General features: G+C 30.1%; 1 protein-coding gene across 3 annotated transcripts in view; it reads right to left on the bottom strand.

Moving 5' to 3' along the window:
• The window catches only part of LOC117178243 (tetracycline resistance protein, class H), a 62,236-nt gene that overhangs the window by 15,672 nt on the left and 21,136 nt on the right, over window positions 1-25,428 (bottom strand). Inside the window, exons 2-5 of one of the 3 annotated variants that reach the window (XM_033369580.1) lie at window positions 20,499-20,600; window positions 16,148-16,285; window positions 14,575-14,658; window positions 9,141-9,297 (exon numbers count right to left, since the gene is read on the bottom strand). In XM_033369580.1, coding sequence (XP_033225471.1) covers window positions 9,141-9,297; window positions 14,575-14,658; window positions 16,148-16,285; window positions 20,499-20,600 — 481 coding nt within the window. The remainder of the gene's footprint in view (window positions 1-9,140; window positions 9,298-14,574; window positions 14,659-16,147; window positions 16,286-20,498; window positions 20,601-25,428) is intronic. The other 2 variants (XM_033369581.1, XM_033369582.1) reach the window with 2 other exon arrangements.

Below are 25,428 nucleotides of genomic sequence, written 5' to 3'. Positions count from 1 at the left end.
GATCCTTCAATCGAGTCAAAATTTCGCACGGTTTAACGCCTTCTTTAGTTGAAAACTTTATTATAACCCGTTGTGCAACGGACGCTGGAACCTGTTGCTCACCCATAGCTGTACTGACGAATTGACTGAGTCAAAAAGCTCACCAAGCGTTTTACCCACTCTTAATACACTACATTACAAGAACCTACACTGTGAGAGTGCTTGCGATTGACTAAGAAAAGTATTTGTAAAATTCCGGTTTATATTTGATCCACCCTCGTACTTAATTTCCGAAACCAATTCCTGTGAGAGTTTAATAATTGGAAGTAGTATTAAAAAACTTAGTCAAGAATATTGCCAGTTTTCCCCGTTTAGGATCAACGAAATTGTGTTTATACAGTTAAAGCAAGAGAATTCGTATATTGTCCTTCCCGAGAAACCAACAACTCTAATGTACTTTGTGAAACTTCTGATGAGCGTGTTAATTTAGTATCATCGCAAAAAATAACTAGTACCCAAAGCTGTATTCTTAGCACCGAAGGTACAATCATGCAAATTAGTCCCTTAAAGAGCATATACAGGGAAATAAGATATACTAAAGAAATTATACTACCGTACGACACAAACGATCTCGACTTGTTAAAATAGACCTCTACAAAAATATGTAAAATCTGAAAATATTAGAGAATCCAGTCAAACCCTAGACGATATAGAAAATGCTCTAACTAAAATAAAAAATGCGCGTCGAACCAAAAATTGGACCGAAAGAAGAAGCAATGTCTTAGCATACTTAGGTTACGCCTGCATTGTGTTAGTTTCCCTATTTGCTTTATACAAATGCGGCATCCTAAAATTAATTAGAGGTTGCCTACTAAAACTTTGCATACAAATTTTCTGCGTAAATAATAATGTCACTACGTCAAATGTCCCTCAAACTGTAACGTATACAACAGCATTCCCAGATTCCGTTGAGATTGACCCATTAAATACAATAAGCGCGAGAGAGGTTAAGCTACGCACTCGTCCAAAAAAGTAATGTTTTTCGGGGTGAAAACAATTTACAAAGTGGGGTGTGAGATATACCGTTACCTCACTGACTTTACACTATGTTAGATGGGCCTTTGTCCCACTACTACCCTTAAACTAGCCCTTAAGCGTGCCGTCTGCATGTAACACCTAGGCTCGGGGCGTCAGTTCTAATCCTACCGTATCTTAGAAATAAAGTGATAAAACTCTATTCCGTGTGTTTAGTTCTACGGAGCCCAAACCCCCGGAATACTATAATAAATTAATATTAATTAAGTGATAGGTGTAAGTGAAAGATCATAAGTGACTGTGTTTTAATAGAGAAATTCTATTGTAAAACCCCACGTTGTCACATTATACGCGTAAACGAAGGTAAAAGGGTTATCGGTAAAGCAGGATCAATTTTTAGAAGTGAAACGATATCAAATAAAACTAAAAAGACAATATATAATTGAGCTTCTGGATTGCACGTGGACTCAGACTCAGTCACCCTAATAGGCAAGCTAGGGGATAACGCTTTGCTACGGGCTGAGTTAATTTAAGAAATAATCTTAAAATTACCGTTATTCCATTAATAATTTTCGGATCGTGCTGGATTTTGCATAGAAATACTCATGAGTCTTTAGCACTTCCAACGAGTCTAGTTAAATTACTTATATTTTATATTTTTGATTTTTTAACAACATTCGCAATGACGAGCATAAATAAACAAAGGCTCATACTGATGCTGCGTGTAAACAAAAAATGCCTTTTTAACGTCATTTGAGAGCGATTATTTTTTTTATTATATACTTAATTTATTCACGTCATACATAATCGCACGCTTAATCGATATGAAAAATCGGAATCGCTACGGTCCGATTCAAACCTAACTTACCTAAATTCACTAACGCACTTCATCCCTAACAACTTAGCCCTACGGCTAACTTACATCATGGAATATTTGCCAAAAATCTCGGCAAAGTCCCGTCGCTTGACAACTCAGGGCAGTAGGACCAATATCTGAGCCCAGTTTCACGAGTGATTTGTTGCTTTAGATATTCTGATAATATATAATTTAAACATTTTATCACTTTCATTGAAATAATTAATTTGGTATAAACACATATTGTTTAAAAAGAAACTGATTATATTCTTCTACGAATAACATTATCTAATTTGATATCGCAGTAACTCAGTATAATAAACTTGAGTGTATTTAGATGTAATATTTTATAAATGTTTTAAATCCCACAGTAAACGAATTAATTGAAAATAGAAAGAAGTTAAATTTTATTTATAATGTTGTGAAACATAACCATGCGGTCCATGTTCGGCTTTGCACAATCGTGCTCGATCGAAAAACGGCGAAAACACTCGAGGAGCATTCTCAAACGAAATTATAAGAAAAATAAAGAATAATGATTTCATAGTTTGCTGTGCGCTCAGGTTTCTGTCAACTTCATAATGTCAATATCAATTTCTAAAATAGTGTTAATTCTTGAAATGAAAATTCATAATATTTCCTATTTAGAATACGACTTTGTCGTCTTCGTGTTATAAATACTCGTAAGATAATATTAAACTTCGGTAATGTAATACGAATAAGTATAATAAAACCTCGGTTTTCCCTATTTTGGAAAGATATTATACTAAATTCTAATTCGTTTTTTTTTCATGTGTTCTAACAAAAAGTGTCTTAGTGTAGTGGGCCCAGAGCCTGACCGCGAAAAAAAATGATTAGAATGTGTAAAGGAAACCCTAAATCAAAGAGACATAAGAAGCCATATAGAAATACAAGAGCTTGCATAACAAAATGCATGGGCGTGAAGGAAGCTTTAGAGGTATGCCAGGACAGAAAAGTGTGGCGACAAATAATTTATAAAAAGTGTGTCAGTAGTGTGAATGACGCCTGAATAGAACTTTGTGCACTAATGGGCCCCATTGGGGAGCTTCAGATGATGACGTTGTGAGGCTCTTCACTTGGGGTGATTGCTAGAGAGATTGATCAGCAACCTCGGTCGAAGCAGTGGGCTCTTCAATTCACGACAAACAATCCAACTTTTAAAGAAATAGTTTACGCTGACTTTATTATTTAGAGAAGAGCCGCGCGAGTCCACAGGTGCTGGCTCACAAATTTCGCCTGCAGATGATGAATGAACACAGACTGACTCAGACACAATTAGAGAAAAAAAACGCAGAAAAACAAGCGCAAATTCAAAAACTAATGCGCACCTCTATCCTAAACCAGACTTAAATAATTCGTCAGAATATGGGAAACGGGCACTGTTATCACATATAACTATTTTTCATAATTTTTTCGGTTTTCGAGTAACCATCGGTATTTTAGTATGTCAGTGGTTTGCCAGTACTTCCCCAGTACTGGTAATTAGTACTGCGCCAGTACTGACATACCAGCACCGTCAAGCATTAAAAGCTAGTACTGGCATAGTACTGGCCCAATACAGCCAGACAGTACTGGCCCAATACAGCCAGACAGTACTGGAACTCCGGCAGGCTTTACTGGGCCAGTACGCCCTGCTTGAAAGGGAAATGGCTTAAAGGTATAATAATAATAATATATTTATTATATTATTTTTATTTTATTTTTATTATATTATATTATTATTATTAGAGCGTCGGTGGCTCAGTTGGTTAGACACTTGGACTTCACCTCAGAGGTCCGGGGTTCGATCCCTGAGCCGGTATCTCTGGAAATTTTTCAATGTACCTTTACCGAGGTTCTGGTGGTTCGGAACCCACCTTAAGCTGTAGGTCTCCCCATCGTGTACTTGACTGCAACCCAGTCCGTCAATGATGGGGTAAAAACCAGGGTTTGTCCAATATGTCTGGGCAGACTGCTCTCATCAGATCACTTGATTGCATTATAAAAATGCGTCTGTGACGGACGATATATACCGGGAGAGCCCCGTGCAAAAATGATCAAATAAAAATCCAACTCTAACCAAAAATGCCTTCGACATATTGGGCAGTATAAGCCTGTGACAACATTTCGCCACAGAAATGTTTTTTTAATATAGTTACATATTTATAATAATAATAATAATAATCTTAGTAGAATTCAAATTTTTTGAACCATCAATGATTTAGTGAGTTATTTTCATTAAAACTTTATATCTTTTGTTTTAAAAATAAAATAATTTATCATGCGGAAAAGAATATAAATTTCAATTATTTTAAGTTTTTTAAACTGTAGTAACTATTGTAACCACGATAATGTGAATTTAGAAAAAGCACCTGAGAGGCAAGAAAAACTGCAGTTTATAGAGTACCGAGGAAAAAATATGAGAAGATTCAAAGTCGTAACATTTCGAGAAGGTGCTTTTGATCATTTAAGTCATTTAAGTACATTTTACATAATAATTAACCAATCTTAACCATCAGTGAGCAAAAAAAAAAAACAATGAAGAGGCATATAAATAAATTGAAATTGCAAGAAGCGAAGAGCCGAAGGTTAATGATCAACATTTCCTTTTCTGATAGACGAAAAAGGTCTTGATACTACTTGTGATTCTCTAAATGAGACTTGAAATCCTTAAACCAGCCATGCATACCAAAATTACGTTCTGTTCTTTCATAAACATATTTTATTATCACTTATTAACTTTCACTGACACTCCATTGATATTTTTTGTCTGAACAAGAGATGAAAATACGAGTCCTCTTCTTGTGAAATATATTTTAATTTCCGTACACAATATTATGCAACTTGACTTTAACGGTGTTCTTTATCATCATTTTTTAGCTTCACTTACGATCAGAAGATTAAAAATCAAAGTTACTAGGAAATGATTACATTTCTTTCAAAACTTTTCATAGAAATTATCAGAAACTATTGTAATGAAATATCAGAAAAAGAAAATACTTCCTTGTAGAAAAAGAAATCATAAAAGTAGAATGGAATTCGAAATAGGGGAAACCAGTACGAGGTGGATAGAAAAACTTTTAAAGTCATAGTATTAATAAATAACAAACAAGTGGAGAAAATATTATATACCAAATAAAAGCTGAAGCATTCGTTGTAAGAGTAGCAATGCAATCACATGTGTTATTATTAGCCTTTTATCTTATATTTTATAATTTTTTAAAACGTTGCAATTTTATTCAGATGGTACTTTTCTGGTGCAAAGTGAATATTTACATTTTAAGACTTTCAAAAGATTTTTGGAAGGACATTGTGCATAAATTCGTGAAAAAACAATCCCAAATTGCTCTTTAATTTTTACCTAACCTGTGTCGTATTTAACCCTCAATTTACAGACAGGGGATTTTAAGGCACAAACAATTTTTCAAACTGATATGTCATGCCTTTAGGAAAATATGGAAGATCGGTTCCCCCGTCTAAAAAATCTAGGTACTAATAGGGTCAAGATCCTATTAATGGCGCCGCAGTTCTTCAGTTAACCTTTGAGCGGTGCGCGGTGAAAGGTCGTGCTGTGACATAAAAGATCCTGGCTGTAAACCGCGTTAGTATATTCACCAGATAGTGAACATTAAATGTTTTGCTTTAATTGTTATTTTTGGGCGTTCATATTAGAAACCTAAAGTTTTCTTGTAATTCTGGCTTTCAAACCCTGTAACGATTTTGTTTTAAATTTATTTGTTGCAGAATTATGAATTTTTTAACAAGCATCATTTTTTTTCTATTTTTTCCCAAATTTCAATTTTTATTTTAAAAAATGTTTAACGTTTGATGCCAGTAACAATTGAAGCGTGTAGTAGAAACTTAAAAAAATAACTCTGAATTTTACTATTTTTTTTTAAAGTCCGAAACAGTTCAAAAACTGAATAGGGTTTAAAAGACCCTGTCTGTAAACGCAAGGTGGGGAAAAGAAGTCTGTAAACGGAGGTCCGTGCAGAAATTTTGGTGTGGCGGCGGTCGGGCCGCTAGACCGTAAATGAAACTAGCGCTAGACAACAGGGCCCTGATGCGGGTATCCAAAATGTGAACCCGATCTGGCCCCTTTAATTTTTTATTTATATAATTAGTAAAATTTCAAAAAATTTTATATTAATACTTTTTCAACTTTGCGTTTTACAACACTTCTATTTTTTAATATTCTACATTATATATCATTATACATTATATCTCATTTGCAATATTCTACATTACATTATCTGTTTGCATTGCTTGAATTTATCGATAAGATCATGATGCAGGTAACAGATTTCATACGAAATCTGACAGTGTGACCTTGATAATGTCGCGGAATTGTTTGGGGTTCAAATGTATTGCTTTCCTTGGTAAAATATGAGTCACGTATCTTTTGTTTTTCACAAACAAATTTTTTTAATGAACTAAGGTCTACTTAAATATTCAGGTGAATTGTGAAAAAATTAATCAAAATTTTCTATGAAAAGTTGTATCTTAGGAGCAAATTAACATAATTTTCTTTTCTTTATAACACCTTAGAGTTCGATCTATACTTTTGCAATTCCTTTATAAAGACTTTAATTTTTTAAACCACTAAAGTGGCGTACATGAAAAAAACAACTAAAAATGAAATTTCTAAAAAAGGCCACCTTTGATGTTTTCTTGTTTATTTTAGATTAATAGTAATATGAGTTATTTATCCATTTGTTAAGGTTATAAAATTTATTGGATTTATTATCAATACTTTCTTAAAGATTATTTTTAGTTTTATGCCTCAAAGAAGCAAATATTATATATTGGGATGTAATAATTTTGCTGAAAAAGAATAATCCCGAATGTGAAAAGATACCAAAAACATTTAGTAGCGAAATTGGAATATTCCAAAAGTAAAAGTTAAGGAAACTAGAAAAATTCAGAAATTTCAAGTTTCCCAAATTTTGAAACGAAATTAATATATTTTCGAAAATATTAATTTCCCTAAAGTTCTAATTACCAAAATTTCAAATTCCCGAAAATGTCAAATTTACAAAAAATTCAAATTTAATACTTTTTATATGTTAGAATAATATTTTATTTCATATCGTGTATACTGAATGCATCTGCATTAAAAAAGCGCTTCAAGATTTCAAACTATACATGTATATCGTGTATACCCGCAAAATAAATCATTCTTCTAACCGACAAAAGTATTAAATATAATTTTTTTTTGAGGAAATTCGAAATTTTATAAATTTAAAATTTCAATAATTTACTAATTCCGGATATTTGAAATTATAGCATTTTGAAAATTCGGGTTTTAAAATTTCGGTAATTATATAATTTCAGGAACTCAATAATTTATGTAATTGGTCATTTTTTGAATTTTCCTAGTTTCATTAACCGTTACTTTAAAATATTTTCATTTCGTTAATAAGCATTTTCTGTAGTTTTATCTTTTCAGTTCATTTAAAATTTCGGTATAATTATTTCATCTAGTTGATAAATTTCGGAAAATTATAATAAATTTTGGAAAATTAAGTCAGAAGTTTAGCAAATTTAAGATAATTTAAAAAAATCTGTTAAACATTTCGTAATTTTCATTTATATTTATGGAATTTTCTGATAAAAAATTTTACGATTAGACTGTTGCAACAGCAAAGTATTAAACTTCAGATAAACTTAATAAGAATTCCGTTACATTTTCATAATTTTATGAAAAATTTCGGAAATTTGGTAAAATTTTCCGTTAATTTATAAAGCTATAACTACGTTAATTTAAGAATATTTGTAACAGCCTTTTTGAGGAATTGAAACAATGTATGTAGATTATACTTCAAACTTCTGCAAATCACATTATGTCAATATGTTCACAAGATAAAACTTGTAAATAAAAGTTTCGTAAATTTTTTCATAATTAACCTAAATAATCAAGTAGACCTACTTTCATTGGAAATTTTTGTTGGCTACACGCAAAAGATACTATCTCATATTTTACCTAAAAATACAATATATTTGATTCCCAAATATTTCCGTCATATAATCGGGATCAGTTTCAATAGACCGGGAGCTGATGACAGATTGTGGTGTCTCATTTTATACCGCATGCCTTCTTAAGGGTCAATAATTAACCCTAAGAGAATAAAGATAAAAGGGTTTGTAACATATGTATGTGTTCACGCTACAATGAAAATCACATTGCAATTTGTGAAAAAATTTAGCCTTTTTCCGTGATTGTATACTGTTTGCCTTGATAATGTAAGGTAGTTCAAACAAATTAAAGGTGTAATAATTAAAATCATGCGGTACGTAGTAGCCCAAAGGGCTCAAAGGGTCACATAAAATTGAATAAAATTTAAGGAAATTTCCGTGTTTTAAAATTGCATGCCAATGTAAAAAAAGAGTTTTTATCGAAAAAATACTGTAGAAAAATTGGCATGCACCCCTCGTTGCTATGTTGAATAAGTCCATCGTATTATAAATATGCTCTAGAACTATTGAAGAAATTAAATAAATTAAAAGCAGATAATAATTTATCAACTTTGTAAATTTGTTATCATTCCCGGCAGTGTACTGCTTTTTTCTCCATCTTAATAATAATATAATAATGAATTATTTTTTAATTTTAATTTTACAACATTTTTTGTGCATGCCTCTATTTTGAAACATCCTGGCTTGAATGCCAATTTCGTCAAATATCAATAAATTATATAAATTACGTATCCTAAAAATGGCATGAATTAGAAATGACGGAAAATCTATTATAAATGTTCACACAATTTCCCAGAAATTGTCTTCATCTTAACCAACGAGGGGTGTATGACAATTTTTCTACAGTATTTTTTTGATGAAAACATTTATTTTTTACATTGACATGTAATTTTAAAACACGGAAATTCCCTTAAATTTTATTCGTTTTTACGTGATCCTTTGAGCAGTCTATAAATCCAAAAGTTCGACGAATTGAAGGAACCAGTGAAAGGATAGTGAATGCAGTTTAATTCCTCAATAAATGATCATTTATCAGCTTTCAATTAAAAAATAGCAAAGAAGTTGTAAAAAGGTTGATTATAAAATTCGCTTTTAATATTGCTATACATAAAAAAATACTACAGAACTTTTTCTTTAAAACCCAATCACTTTTAATTATTATTCAACTTGTACTGGTATCCCCACATCGTACTAGTTTTCCCTACTTGCAAATTTTTACATGGTCTTTTTTTGTGTTTTTTGTTTGCAATAAAAAATAAAAGCAGAATGATATCAAGTAAGAAAGGATACTTACAAGAAGGCGAAAACAGCAGGAGAAGTAAGAACACCTCCAAGTATGAAGAAGGCCCCCGGAAACGTGTCCATAGTTGCACGATATACGAAACTGTACATAGGTCCATAGACGAGGGGCATGAGAGACTCGCAAACTCCAAATAAGGAATTAACTTTACCTACAATTAGAGCAAAAGAACACTTGATCATTATAATGCACAACTATTAACCTTCCATGAACTCTTCTTTCCCTTCTTCCATGCATTATTAAATTATGTTCATGCTAAATAATACAGCTTGATGAAACTTGGTGCAAAAAGGAAGGGACAGATTTGGTGTCGAGTTACTCGCTATTAAACACCTAGTTAACTTCAAGGGGCCTCGTTATACAATATAATCTATCAGTTTTAAACCTACCACATTCAATTTAAAAACAAGTATGCAGAATGCAATTTAGACTGCGGAAATTAGTTTTTTAATTAGTAAATTCAACATAAATTTGTTTATAATTTATCATTTAGAAGTAATCAATCATTTATGACAAACAATTACACGAGAGTTTTATTTACTAAACAAAAAGAGATTCTAAAAGTTAAAAAAAAAAAACAATTCTCTTAGTTCGCATAAAGCAGTCAAGGGTCAGAATCACAATTTTTTTTTTATTGTTATTTTTAAGCGGAAAAATTTTTTGTTCTGTTTCGCGTGAACGGAAAAAGTTGTATACTATGATGCTATAAGTGCTTATACAGAAAATACCTCATTAAACATTATCTTATGTTCGCGGATTACAGTTACATTGCCAAAAAATGACAAAAATGACAAAAAAGCTGTTTTTCTCCCAATATTCCGGTCAATAACTTTTTTTTAACTGAGTGAACTGTAAAAATTTATTAGGTGTTCTCGGTAGAATAATTGCCCCACCCGCCAGTGGCTTATCACCTCATTTAAATATGCTTATATGAAAGAATACTGACAAATAAAATTACTAATAGGTAGTGTATAAATAGGATGAAGCGCAAAAAATTCCACAGCGTATTATAGCACATATAGGTTAGTGGAGTGTAATGCGTTTAAATGCCAAAGTAAAATAAAATCGGTGATGCTGAATGAGTGACGAATTTAAATAAAAATCTGTTCAGTTCAGGAGTATCCAAGTGTTGAAACTTACTTTAATTTTTTTTAAATAATAACGATAGATTTAACGAAAAGTTTTTGAGTATTAATTAAATTTGGTTTGAAACTACACGACAGTAGTATTTTCTCCTTAAAATGATGTCTGTATATTGATAAATGGGTGATGGACAATTAATGACCTCGTGAATTATGCGGAAATGTAGTGATTCGCTATGAAATATCTGAAAAGCAAATAACTAATATCTTGCAAACATACATTCAAATCTGTTTAAAAAATGTGTAGGCTATGTTTTTAATCGTTTGTCATTTTGCCTTTTGAATTATGAGTGCAAACCATCACTGTTAAAATTTGTTGCTATTTTAAAATACATTTAATATACATTTGTAAATAAAATTTGAAACCTCAATATACGAAATCGTCATTAAGAGACTATGTATATTAAATTTCATATACCACATATTGTTCATTTACTAGAAAAGACAAATATTTGTACTTTACACAAATTAAAAACAATTTTGGCAGTAATTTGTAATTATAAATAATGAAACGTGATATTTTTCCTAGATAATAACAAGTGACACTGGTTTTTAAGTGGAAAAGTTCAAGTAAGAAAGTAATGAAGATTTGAAGGCAGCAAAGGACTTGGTGTTTTCACGCTCTCTGGTTCACCGACTTTAATATAGATGTATATAAATTTTACAACATGGTGGTATATTAAAATTAATGAACGGTATATGCAAATGACTTTATTCAAATTTATATTTAATTTCCATCCGATTTTTTTACCAGTGATGCCACAAACAGTTTTTATCTCCGGCCAATGACTATACGATTTAGTAGCTAATCACTGTGCTTTCAAAATCAGTAATCTATAATCTGATGTGCGTGATTTTTCAGGTTATTGTTAATTTCTATAAATATAAATTATCTACTACTTTTAAGACTGAACTTACTATATGGCATTTAAAATCTTTATAAAATTTAATATCCATCTGTGTATTTTAGAATTTCATTCGACGCCTATAGTGTTTTTTTTTACAAATTATTAAAGTTAAAAGAGCCTTACGTGACCAATGATTATAAATATTACCCTATCATGACAATATAAGTGCTTATGTAGTACAGACCTCAGAAAAAATTATCGTCATTTTTATGTCAAAAAATTTTTTTTCTGATCTGTAGGTGAACTGCAAAAGTTGTAAACTATGAGGATATTAGTGCATATGCAGTATTGATCTCACCAAAAATGATTTTATTGTCGGGCGATTATACAACTTTGGCCATTCACCCGGATCACAAACAAAATTATTTGTTTGGAAATAACGAGAAAAAAATATTTTTTCCTAATTTTTACTTCTGAGCGCGTTATGCGAACTGAGAGATTTTTTGTCTTGCTTAGACTTTTTAAAAATCATTTTGGCATCTACTAAAAACTTTTCAGGTCCCCCAGAGAAGGAAAAATCAACATTTATTTTTTTCCTTTACGTGCTAATAAATCAAATTTTCTCTTCTCCATGAAGCTTCTCCATTAACTTCTAAATTGCTACATTTTTTAACAATAATTAGTGTTAAAAACAAAAAGTAGTTAAAATTCAACTCGATATTAAACTGCTTATAATAAAATTAATTAAATAAACATTTTTTAGTGAAAAATTTTTTTTTTTTATATAAGACCTTTTCAAGGATTTCTTGAAAGGCAGTCGATATTAATTTTTAATCAAAATTTTACGTGATAAAAAATAATACTTAATATTAACATTCTAAAAATTTAATTTTTAGACGAATCATCATGGGAAATATTTTTATTAAGGATGCATATCAAAGTTTCTTAGCATAATTTTCCGCTTAAAGTACACAAACGTTCATTAATGACAAAAAATTCCAAAACCAAATTATAATGATTTATAACTTAAAACAATTGTCGTAGTTAGCTTTTCATAAATGATATTACGTAATGATAAATTTGTTATTTTGTTTATACTATTTGCCATTAAGAATAGTAACGCTCAAATTTTCGCTATTTTCCATTTAAACAATTCTTATAAGCGTATCCATGCTTTGCCATTCCTTCATTATTAAACTCAATTATAATAGAACAAAATCAATAATAAATAATGATAATAAATAAATAAACAAAATAAATAATAATAAAGGGTAATCATTTAAAAAATTTATATAACCAAATGCACTTTTCGATCTTTTTTCTATGAATAGTTTCATTTTTTTTAATCATCTAAAAATATCTTTCCAATGATTATATGTTTTCATATTTTTCAAATTGACTGCAAATTTTAATTATTTGAATAATTCTTATAAACAAATACGTATTTTCACCTTCATTCTATCAATAGGCTCAATTAAGAATGCTTCTCCATTGATTCGTTGTTGACATGTTTTTAAAAATGACAAAAACTGTTCAGTACTTGCATAATTTTTATGAAAAAATCCTAATTTTTTTACCGTATTTCCTTAAACACGCTTACTTTTTTGCGCAATAGACTAAAAGACGCAGCTGACTATATAGATGTTTCGTAAAAATTAAAAAAAAATTAGTCTGACGTTTTCAGTACTTCTGCCCTTAAAGAAGTCTTTGTGAAGCGGGACATATTTCAAACTCGGGTGTTTAAATAATGCACAATTTTCGTTTTTTTAACATTTTATTCGATTCCGTAAAAACAATTGAGTCTATTTATGGAAGAATGACAAGCATGAGTGTATTTGTTTAATTTTTTTTTAAATAATTGCAAAAGAGCAGCTACTTTTAACTAATTATAATCCTACATTAATTTTTGTCATATTTCATATGAACACTAGGAATTACAACATTTGATCATTGAAAATGACAAAAAACTGACTCTTGATTATTAATTTTTTCATAAAATTATTTTTAAAAATTTTTCTCACTAAAAAACATCAATTACTTCTGGATAGTTATTATATCGATTTGAAGCCTGTTTTATTGAATTTGCAAATTTTTATAGCAGTGGCATACTTGAAAACTAAATACAAAACATTATATTTATTTGTCCCATGCCAAGAAATCTTTCATTTGATTCGATTTTCTGATTTGAAATTCGGATGTTATAAAATAAAGCCATAAAACGAATCTTCGATTTTCTTCTCTGATTGGTAGCAACGATTCAAGAACTTAGGTTCCTCATAATATTTATGATATGACCGATTTATTATTTAACTTTTTCGGAAATAAAGTATTTAAAATCACAATTTCTTTTATCAATATGAAGAGAAGGTAATTTTTGATTGAAAAATGCAATTGTTCTAAATCATGCAACGAACCCATTAGCTGAGGCATTTAAAATTAGATCTGAAATCGGAGGATGTACATTACTTCTTTATTTGTATGTATATTTTTCACATATTTTTATTTTGTGCTTGCGTACGCTTTCGAAAAAAAAATGTTGTTCTGAGCCTATTTATCAGTTGCAAATACCTACATTATTTTGAAAGAATCCAATAATAAATTCTTTAATGTTCTTTAATTTTGCACACTTTAAAGTAAAAGAATGTTAATTTCTAACTCTATAATTTAAAATTAGTTTATATTTTTTAAAGCATTCCATTGAAAATTGTTCAATTTCAAAACCATACATTTTAGTTTTGTCAGTCTCGAATGCTTCAATTTGATATTATTTAACAATAAGTGCTTAACGCTGGAATTGCCTCAATCTAGGAAACTTCTTATTTGAAATGGTTGATTTTTGAAATTACTAAATTTAAAGTTGTGAAATTTTAAATGGTACAAAATGAAAATTGTGCAATCATTGTTAATTGCAATCATTTATAATCAGATACAATTGTGTTATCATTCTACATAAAACTTCGAAGTTAAGTATGTATCTCTCGTCGCAAATGTAGATTGCTTGAGTTAAATTTTGTTCGCATGATTTCCGGGAATAATTTGTTATTTTCGTAAATTAAAACTCATAACAAAGAATTAGAATAAAATATGAAACATCATGTTTACTTCATTGACTACTTACGGCGGCGGATATGATAAATGATCTATTTTTAAGCTATGAGGGTCTCGTTCATAGTAATATGTGCGTAAATAAAATATTTAACTGACAATGAGATTGTCACGTTTGAGATGGACTATTATTCATTATTTAACCGTTATTATTTAATAAAATATACATTCATTTTTCGGTTTCATTTTTAATGATTATAATGCTTCCCTTTCATTTTTTCATATTATATTCAATTAATTGAAATTGAGTAAGGAAGTAATTTAGAAATAGATTTTAAAAGAGGAGTTTAAAGTACTATGAACAGTAGTGACCCAATTACTTTTATAGCTTACCTAATTCATCGGTTGGAACTAATTTTGATACTATCGACCGCATCGCAATGAATGAAGTTCCATTAACAATTTCAACCAAAGGAGCTAAAATGATAAATTAATAAGAAATTATAATGCTGCAATTAAAAAGTCCGTGTAGGAATCCAATGAGGGATCCGGCCAGGTCCCGGCCGGATAGCTATGTTACGAATGTTCCACAAATTTAAACAATTAGATCCTGCAAATTTATATTAAAATTAATTAACCAAACAATATTGTCTCTATATTACATGGTTGAAGAAATTTACTCACAAAATTTATACAAAATGTTATTTTATTTTTTATAAATAATATTCGTACATACATTTTTGGTAAAAAATTGCATTTTCAACCATAAAGTATGAATTTTCAGCAAAAAATTAATGTTTAGCGAAAAGGGTAAACCTTTAACCAAACAAAAGAATTTTGAACTAAAATACGAATGATCCACAAAAAAAATATTTCTTAAAAAAGTGGTTAAATCCGAGCGCTAGTCGGGGAATCCGGCCGGGATCCGTTCGGGTAATCCGGCCAAAAAGCGGTTAAGAAATTTTGCTTCAGGCGAGAAATTGGTAACTTGTTTTCTTTTAAGGCTCATTGTAAAGATGACGGTGAACTTAAAAAGTCTAATCAAGTAAACCAATTCTGACAAGAAAATTGGAGTAGAATTTTGTTCCCTGATGATAGAATCTCATAGCAATTTGAAAACCACGTGGTGATTTAAGGTTAGGAAGGAAGAAAGTAAAAACTATATACACAAGACTATATTTTAATTTGAAATAATAATTAATCGCGCACTAAGTGGGAGTTTCAAACTAATTACTGAAATAAGGTTGATTTTAACCGCGAGTCTCGATTTTATTTGCGAACTTCGAAAATACGACGCGACGTTAGTGCAAGGAGCATCCTCGTTCCAGGTGCAAAACTGAAAATTAGAGTGTCTATGTGACGCCAGACGCAGTTGGCGCTATATATGGCGGTAAATTTTAGAGAAGTTTATAAAAATTGTATCATTTCTGTTGTTGCACATAGCAGAATCGATAACAGTTTAATTTAAAAAGTTAAATTATTCGAAAAAATTTAATGTTTTTTTTATAGAATTTAAAAAAGCTCATTTCTGTTTCACTGATCTAATAAATCTTTAATTATAATTTTCAAATAATAATTCATGTAGCATTCATAATTACGTCTTTGATAATATGGCGGCTTTTAAAAAATGTGTAATTTCTACAAAAACATTAACCTGATCAGTGCCCAGCCGGCTTCCGACCATGGGATATAACCAGGGTTGGCCCGACCAGTAACCGGCCGGCCCCGGACTACGTGATTCGAGAAAAATGTAGCCCGACCGTCTCCCGCCCGGTTCCTGTCCATGAAACCCAGCCAGGGGTAGCCCGGCCGTGATCCGACCAGAAACCTTGTTGTATTAGGGCCAACCGGGGAAATTTCTACACGGGAGCATATAATTAAAATCACAATAAGTAAAATAAAAACAATAAAAGCTTTACCAGTCATTACGCAATTTTATCAACCTTTAGAAATTATAGAAACTAACCAAGATAAATGATCGAGTTCGTGGTGGCGAATGCATAAACAAAACTTGAAAGAATTTTGCTCATGCAACTCATAATTCCCACAACAGCGTCATCGATTTTCAAAACGTGACTGAAGACTCCGACAGATATCGCAGTGCCTGTAAAAGAAAATAGCATTGATTTTATACTAATTCTCTGTCACGTTTATGTCAGACAAAAACTTCGAAGAATTCATTATAATTTTCATTATATGTTACATTTATAAATTAATCTTTATTCTTCAAGAGTGAATGTCCAATAGTGACTTCTGCCAGTATAGAAGACACTAATGAATACTTATTCATTTAACCAGTCTAGCCAGAACAATCTGGTGAAATTATTTTCTTTAAAATTTATTCTTCAAGTTTTTCAACTTACGATTTTTCTTTTACTCTAGAAGGATTTTAAACTATCCTTAATGTCCTTTTAATATTTAATTCACAGAAAATCATGGGGTATTACTTTGATCTTGAAGTGGAATCAAATTTGTTTGCAGCAGAGTGATATACGGATTGGGTTTATATGATTTAGATTTGTGTATTAGTATCAACATTATTTTACAGTCACTAGTAAATATCAATAGATCAAACATCAAATAAACATCACTAGATTGTCCAAAATAACATATTCGTCATCTAAAAATTGATTGATTACAAAATTTCATAATTTTTCGATATTCTGAAGATTTTTAAATATTTGACTGATTTTAGGGATTTTATAAGTTTTCATAGCCTTTAGTGTATTCTAAAGGCAGTGGAAGCTCTGCTGGTACCGGCAAAAAACTTCTTCAGCGGTACCAGCAAGAAATTTGCCATAATTTTAATTTAAGATCGAAAAGAAATCTATTTTTTCATGAATAATTTTGCGTGCAAAATAAAAATGAAAAATATTCACAAGTAAAAACCCGACCTTTAAACTACTACCTCACTTTTCGGCTCCTTAGAGACAAGAAAAATGACAATTGAAAACAGAAAAAAGAGAGAGAAAAAAGGAAAAGTAAACAAAAAGCAGCATTCCCTTTTTTTCTTTCTCTGATTTTTTTATATAGCTACACGGGAAAAAATATCCATTCAATTTTATAGAACTAATCCTATAGTAGAGGATACGATGGGTAGTTTAATAAACGTTAAAATCGTCTTTGTTTTACATTGCATTGAACTATTCAACGGAATGTGTTACAAAGTTCAATACAATTTAAAGGCCGATGTGGCGGAGTCTCCATTAAAAGGCAGGTTACGAAAAACGTTATATAGTTCTATAATATCGAAAATTTTGCCGCAAAAAATTAATCTTTTGTATTATTATTAAATTATTACTATTATACTCTAATATTTGTTCACATGTTTAGGTACACAATTATTTACTATTACACAATCACTACACTATTTATAATAGCACGCTATCAAAATTTTTAATCGCTACGGGTTCGAACCCCTATTTTCGCATTCCTAATTCCTAACGCCTAAAGTCTTTCGGCTAACCTAGCTAGAAGTGTGAAAAAAATTTGAAATATAACCTACAGCTGCAAATTTTTGTGACCCATTATATAAAAAATATTGCTACATTTACTAGTATATTGAGCAACAAGTGTGGTAAGTTGGCAATTGTCCACGAGTGCGGCGTTGGACGCACGAGGGTGCAATTGCCAAACCACACTTGTTGCTCATACTATTTTATTTTACATGTGCAATTTGGTTTCAGAAGATTTTAAAGTTTTCGAAATTAAAAAGAATTTAAGTGGTATTACGAATTAAAAGATAATTCACAGGATTTCAAAGTATTTCAAGGATTTTGTGGAGATTTCACCGCAGGCCTACGCGAATTTATAGGATATCCAAGGACTTTCCAAGAATTCTTTCAAATTTCAAGGATTCATAGGGCTTTAAAAATTAAAAACGTTTAAAAGATATCAAAGGTTTCAAGATTTCATACGGGATTTCAAAATATTTTGAGGAATTTCACAATATATTAGAAGGATTATAAACATTTTTAAGGGTTTAAAAGAATTAGTGTGTTTTAAAACACTCCGAGTGATTTGATAAAATTTCAAAAAATTTAGTAAGATGACAGAATATTTAAAAGATTTCAAGGAATATTAAGACATTTTACAATATTTGAGGGGTTCATATGATTTCAAAAGAAATTAAAATATTCCATATAAGATGGTAAGGAATTTCTATAGATTTTAAAGGATTTTAAAAGGATATCCAGGATGTCGCAATGATATTTAAAAGTCTTTAAGAGATTCCAACGGATTTTTAAGAGAACCTTAGGGAATAAATGAAATGTCAAGGGACTTCTAGGGATTTCTGCAGATTTCAGGGATTCTGAAATATTTTAACGGATCTTAAATCTTTTTAGGTATTTGAAGAGATTCGAAAGGATTTCATGGAATTTTATTTCCACTATAATTTATTTCCACTATTGACGAGCCAGAACTTAGCTATTCATATAGATTTGAAAATTCGACCTTGAATAAAAAATGAAATAATAGACGTAGGCAAAAACTAAAAACAGCACCGGAATCTTCTGAGCCATATCTCTAGGTATTTTTTTCGCTTGTTTTAAAAAGTCATTTTTTAAACAATTACGTTGTTTATAATTTAAAAAAATTTATTTAACAATTGTGGTAAAAAAATCACAGTTGTTACGTGAAAAATAACATACCTTGAAGTATCATGAATGAGAAAAAAATTTTAACAATTCAAAAAAGTTAGTTTAAACATTGTTTTTGCCCCCTCTACGCACACGCCTTTACGATATCCCATGGCGAATATGAATTTGATTATTTATCCTTCATTATAAAAAAACCAAAAGTCCTAAAGAAAAAGTGAAGATAGCTCTGGATTCTTCTCGGCAATATCTCCAGGTGTTTTTTTCACTTTAAAAAAATTAATTATTTAAACAATTATATCGTTTATGATTTTTTAAAATTTATTTAACAATTGTGGTAAACAATTCAGAGTTGTTTAGTGAAAAATAACATACATTGAAGTATCATGAATGAAACAAATTTCAAACAATGCAAAAAAGTTAGTTTAAACATTGTTTTTCCCTCTCTACGCACACACCTTTACGATATCCCATGGCGCATATGGATTTGATTATTTATCCTTCATTATAAAAAAAAACCAAAAGTCCTAAAGAAAAAGTGAAGATAGTTCTGGATTCTTCTCGGCAAAAACAATGTTTAAACTAACTTTTTTGCATTCTTTAAACATTTTTTTCATTCAGGATACTTCAAGGTATGTGATTTTTCACTTAAAAACTCTGAATTGTTTACCACAGTTGTTAAATAAAATTTTCAAATCTATATGTAAAGCTAACTTCTGAAGATATTGAGAAGTTTAACATTCCATTCTTGTGAATTAATTTCGTATTTGCGTTTGTTTGCTCGTCGTAAAATACATCTATACATTTTAGATCTTGTCTCGATTAAGGTTTGAGATATTTGCGTTTGATGATAGAACTCTTTCGGAAAACATTTTGGCTAAGCTATTTGGTGAGATCTGTAAAAAAAATCAACTTTGGGTTTGATCGTGGGGTAGGGCCCGTACATCATTTCGATATTAAATAGAACATTAAAATGAGCTGCAGAACTTTTGATACCTCAGGATTTACTTTATTTATTATTATTATGATTACACCATTAAGCCATTTCGGGGCAGGCGTAACTCACTCAGTATAAATATTAATACTTTTTTTTCAACCTACTTTGTGTTATTAATGAGTCTTCTCAAAACGCTTTTTCGCCGACGGCGATGTTTCAGCTACAGTAAAAAAATATTGCGCATAAAAAAATAAAATGAAAATTTTGCACAATCTAATAAAGAATATTTTTGTGGCATAAGTTATTAAAATTCTCATGTTAACTTTTCAAATTTATTCAGCAAGTAATAAATTATTCAAATTATAGTTAAAGGCTTTGACAATCATACAAAATCTAAAATTTATGCATCAAGTGCAAAGAAAGATTTATGATCGTTCCGAACAATTGAAGTAGCGCACAAAAGAAACTGCTGAAATCGTTAATATATCAACAAAACGTTTAAAACTTTGCGTAATAAGCAACCAATTAGACCATTTTTTACCCATCCTTATATTTACCCAGAGAATAAGGAAAAACTGAAGAGAAAAATTAAGTTCGAAAGTTTTGTCGTTCTGGTCAGAAATTCTGTGTCAAGTAATGTTATTGAATGAATTTATAACATTGTATAATATTTAGAGGTAAAGCAATGCTTTTTCTTTTATTTTCTTTAAGGAGATTTTATTTCGACAGGCTCTCTGATTTTAGAAATCTGACCTTCAACTGTTGATTTGATTTTTACTTACCTATGAGATTAGTCACCATACTGTAGGTAGAAAACATGCTGAACTGCACTTCGTTCCAATTGAATCGATACCTCATAAAAAGGTACATCACTGCCATTTCACCTGGACAAACAAAAGAGATATGTTTCGAATTATTTTTAGATATTTTAATATAAGATAAAACGTTATATTCATTGTTTGCTTTTTCCAAAGTCTTTTATGTTCATTTCAATTCTTCATGCTTGGCAGCAGTTTGTTTCAATTTTCAACAAGTGTATTATTTTGATTATTTCCAATAATCGAAATTCATTTACAATCATTCTTCAACCATTGCTAAAGTTAATGCTCAATAATTTAAAACTTTATGTCTCATTAATGTCATATTATACAATAATTAGGATACCATATACTGTAACTAATTTCAGCAGTAATAAAAATCAAAGAGTGAAAGGCATTATGTAAACATGTAATTTATGAGAATAACCATTTTTTCAGGTTGTAATTCATTAATTCTCAATTTAAATAGTTCCAATGAGTAAAAGAAGTAATGAAAAATAATTAAAATGAACTTTTAAAATGTAAATTAAATAATAACAACATATAAATAAAAATATTTTTAATATTTATTACCTATAGAGGATCATTTTATTATTAAAAAAAATTTTTTGAACGTACCCGTGCAGAAATTCCAATTTGGATCTGATCGGGGCCAGATCGGGCAGAATTTGGCCCAAAACAGGCCATATAGATAGGGCCAGACTCGAAATGAAACGCGATGCCCGATCGGGGCCCAAGCACTGCGCCCAGAGATAACCATACCTGGACCCGATCGGGCCCATATTAATTTATTGTTCTTATTCTTAATTAAAAGGGATTCTTAAATAAAATAATATTAAAATCGAATATAGCACCTTCTTAACTGAAATTTGAAAATATAAATATCAATTTATCTAAAAGATCGCGATATGAAAAAATTGGAGTATGTCAGACACTTTTTCTCGAGCAAATGGAAAAAGTCAAACGAAGCAACATAACAGCCAGCATTTGTGCATGATAAACCGTTTAAGTATTTTGCAATATAATTTTGGTTTTATAATTTCTAAATTGAAGTTGCTTTCAATTTCTATATTGAACCTAATTGTAGAAAGTATCAAATCACCTAAAAATACGTGAAAATAAATATGTTTATGACGTCATTGTTGATCTAATTCGTTTTCACATTCAACAAATGAAATACTACTTTTGCTACTTTTCTTATAAATAAATAACCTCATTTTGAGGTTAGGTTTCATCTTAACATTCTTAATAAATTTATTTATGATAGTCTTTAACACGTAATTCAGGAATATTTTAAAGTATACTATACCTACGCATTCGTCTTGTGCTCACTTTTGGCATTTTTTCCCACTTATTTTGTCACTTTTCCAAATAATAATGGAAATATTTTTGACGCTTGACACTTTACGTTGAAACTTCGGCGATTTGGAGTCAACCCACTTTAGTCCCCGAAATTAATGAAGCGCCATCTATTTAAAATTGTTGAATGTTCTATATTTGAAAGTATTCTTCAAATTACATTCTGCTCTCTGTAAGAGAGCCCTCTCTCAATTATTAAACAAAATTGATTTAAAATTTAAGAAATAAAATGAATTTAAAAAAAACTTGAGCTACCGGACATGGCCTGGTAGGTGTGTATTTTTCATGGAACTCAGCTTCCCCCAATCTTGGCACGTGGAAGCGCCATTGAATTCGCGTCCGCCTCTCTCTCTCTCTCTCTCTCTCTGAATAGTGCCGGTCGTCAGTTTTCTTCTTTTTTTCTTGCAAGTACGAAGTGTATATTTTTTGATGTTTTTTTGTCGATTTTGGGTCGACATAAACGACTTGGTTTTGTATATGTATTGATTTTGTAAGTATTTTATTAATGATTATTTGTACTATAAAACATAAAAGCGGTACATAGTCTATTTTCGTACATCTTTTTGAGTGGCACTATTCATAGAGACTGGATTGAAATGTCGGGGCTCGAAGCGATAGCGGGATTGTGGGGGATGCATTTGAGCAAGAATGAGGAGGAACGGCACTATTCAGAGCTGCATTATTTATAGATCTGACTATTTATCTAAACGTCTCATTATAAAATGTTCAGTTGCAAGGCTCTATGTTTCAAGTTAGAATTTTAAAATTGTAGGATTTTGAATACGGTCTTGTGCAGGTGCACCGACAATTGATGTACGAAAAACAAATATTTTTGGTGCGTACTATGAGAATTCGGTGAGCTTAGGCAAAATATTTTCGGTGTGCCTAGAAACCTCGAAATCTTCAATGATGAAATAGTTCAATTTTCACATACATTTTCAATAGTTTGAAATTGTTTAGATAGTTAAATTTTTTATTGTTGACTTTCAATTAAAGGGTTAAAAATTTATTACTCTATTTCGGATGCTTACCGTTTTTCATTTTTTAGTTTGAAGTCCTCATTTTAAATTCTTTTTTTAAGCCAGTAAAATTTTATGTTGATTCTCGAAGTCTAAAAAAGGTTCATTTTCAATTTTGTGAATGTCACCTCATTGTTCATGTGTAGAATTATTAGATTCTTAGTACTTTAATTTTAAATTATACTATTAGGTATTTTCACTTCAATCACTAGCCAACTTCACTTAGTTGATTGCTGAGGGGAAAACAATGGACCAAATGCATGGGATTCGGTCAATTTTTACCCTATTTTGCTAATATCTTCGTAAAAACTAATTTTTTCTATACAAGTGCATTTAAAAAATAGTTTTTATTTGTTAAGAACTATTCAATGACATAATAGAATGATGGTAATTATTATTCGTTTCAAATGACACATCTCAACCAAAATATTTACTTAGAATCGTTTTATTTTTGGACACTTAAATTTTAAATGCTTTCAATTCAAATTTCATCTGAAATTATTGAATTTCGAATCCTTTGGGCTTAAACGTAGGGAACGAAAATGATCAAAATTTATTCGGGCTATAATTTTTGAAAAATATTTTATAAACGATTGGAAGGCACAAGTCGAGAGCAGAGTAGACTATTTTCTAATGATTTAGGATATTTATCAAGTAATGTATGCCTTAAATCCAATTTAAAAAATAGATATAAATTAAAAACAAAATAAGTTATATTTCTTATTGGCCAATTAAATGAAAAAAACTGCATGAAAAAATTCGCATTTTGAGCAATTTTGACAAGTTTGAGGCACTTTTACTTAAATGGTCCTGGTGCACAGAGGGGCATAAAAGGTTCTTCTGGATAAATTAGTCTAGAGCTAAAAATTTTGATATAATTTGAGAATTGAAGAAAATGAAAGTTAACTGAATTTAAAAGAGATTTGTGAGAGCCGATTTTCTCATTTTGTTTTTATTAATTTTTTGTTAACAACAAAGGTGACATTCTTTTACAAACGATTCAGTTTTTGCAACTATTTATATTTATGAAAAAAAGATCATGAAATCAGAAAAGCCTCTTCTTAGAAATAATGTCCATCAGGTAAATAAATAATATTTATGAATTATCAAGGCCTGATAACAATCGTTAATTGTTTTTAAAAGACTTTATAAACAAATACAAATGTTCGTAAATTTTCAACCGGCAGATTTCATTTTTTCAACGGAATCAATTTAAATCACTTGACAAAATCCTTCCCATCTGATATTTTACCAACCAATAATGATTGTTAATTTTATAAGCAGTTGTATAAAAAAATACATAACTTGACTATATGTCAATGAATGGATTTAGTTTTTTGTTACGAAATCGACTACCAGTGACTCCGTTTTTTATAAATAACCCAGGTGGAACATTTTTACATAGACAGAAAAATTATAGAAAATTCTCCTTTACTTTATACATGTTTTGTAAAAAACAATAAACTGATAAAATCTGCCGATTGAAAATTGATGAAACTCTGCATTTGTTTATCAAATTTATTAAAACAATCAACCATTGTTATCAGATATTAAAAAGCTGTACATATTATTTATTGCCGACAAATTTTGGTGCAATTATATTAAAGGAACGAAGTGTTTTTAGCGTGAAATGGCTTATATATGCATTTGTTTATTAAATTTATTCATAACATTAAAAAATACTTCGGATTTTAAAAAAAAGGAGCGAAGCAAAAATTGTTAAAAATAAAGTATCCATTTTCTAATGTTTAAAGTGCTGGACATTATTCTTAAGAAGTGCCTTTAGTGATTACATGGCGTTTGACATAAATCAAAGCATTTGCAAAAAATTGGATGGTTTAGAAAAAAAAATTGTGTGATAACTATGAATATCTTGCCGATGAGCTATTGCTATGATATTTTCCAACTTTACATTAACTTTTAATTATTTAAAAAATGGTCATTTAAAAAATCAGAATCCAGCTATTTAAAAGAAATACACGCTAAATTGTTAAATTTTTTAAGAAACTAATTCAAAGTTTGGGTATTTTCCAACGAATAGGCTCAGTTTTTTACCAAATCAACTAAGAATGTTTTTCCGGTCACTCTTTGCTATGATACATTAAAAATTTATAATAATGATTGATTATTCAAACAATTTTCATGAAAATATTTTACGGAATAAACTTAGAATGTCTTTGCGACGACTTTTTGCTATAAAACTGTCTAAATTCAAAAGAATCATGAATGATTTAAACAATTTTGATGAACAAATAAGTGTCATAGCAGAGTCATCGGAAACATATTATTAGTCGCTTCCGAAAACAAATGGCATTGAATAAGCTAAACCTTGACAATCCCGAAAAATAACTTTGTTTCATTAATTTGTTTATAATGTACCATTTTTTAAAACTTGTCTTACTCACTGAAAGTAATTTCTAGATAACACAGCCACACAAAAAAAGTGTGCGGATCTGGTAACAAGACACACGTATTCCTATGGATTTTGGGGCGCTGAATTCAAATTCGGTATCAAA

The sequence above is a fragment of the Belonocnema kinseyi genome, chromosome 8 (genome assembly GCF_010883055.1).
Source record: "Belonocnema kinseyi isolate 2016_QV_RU_SX_M_011 chromosome 8, B_treatae_v1, whole genome shotgun sequence".
Taxonomy (NCBI): Eukaryota; Metazoa; Arthropoda; class Insecta; order Hymenoptera; family Cynipidae; genus Belonocnema; species Belonocnema kinseyi.
This window is presented reverse-complemented; position numbering and strand designations above follow the sequence as displayed.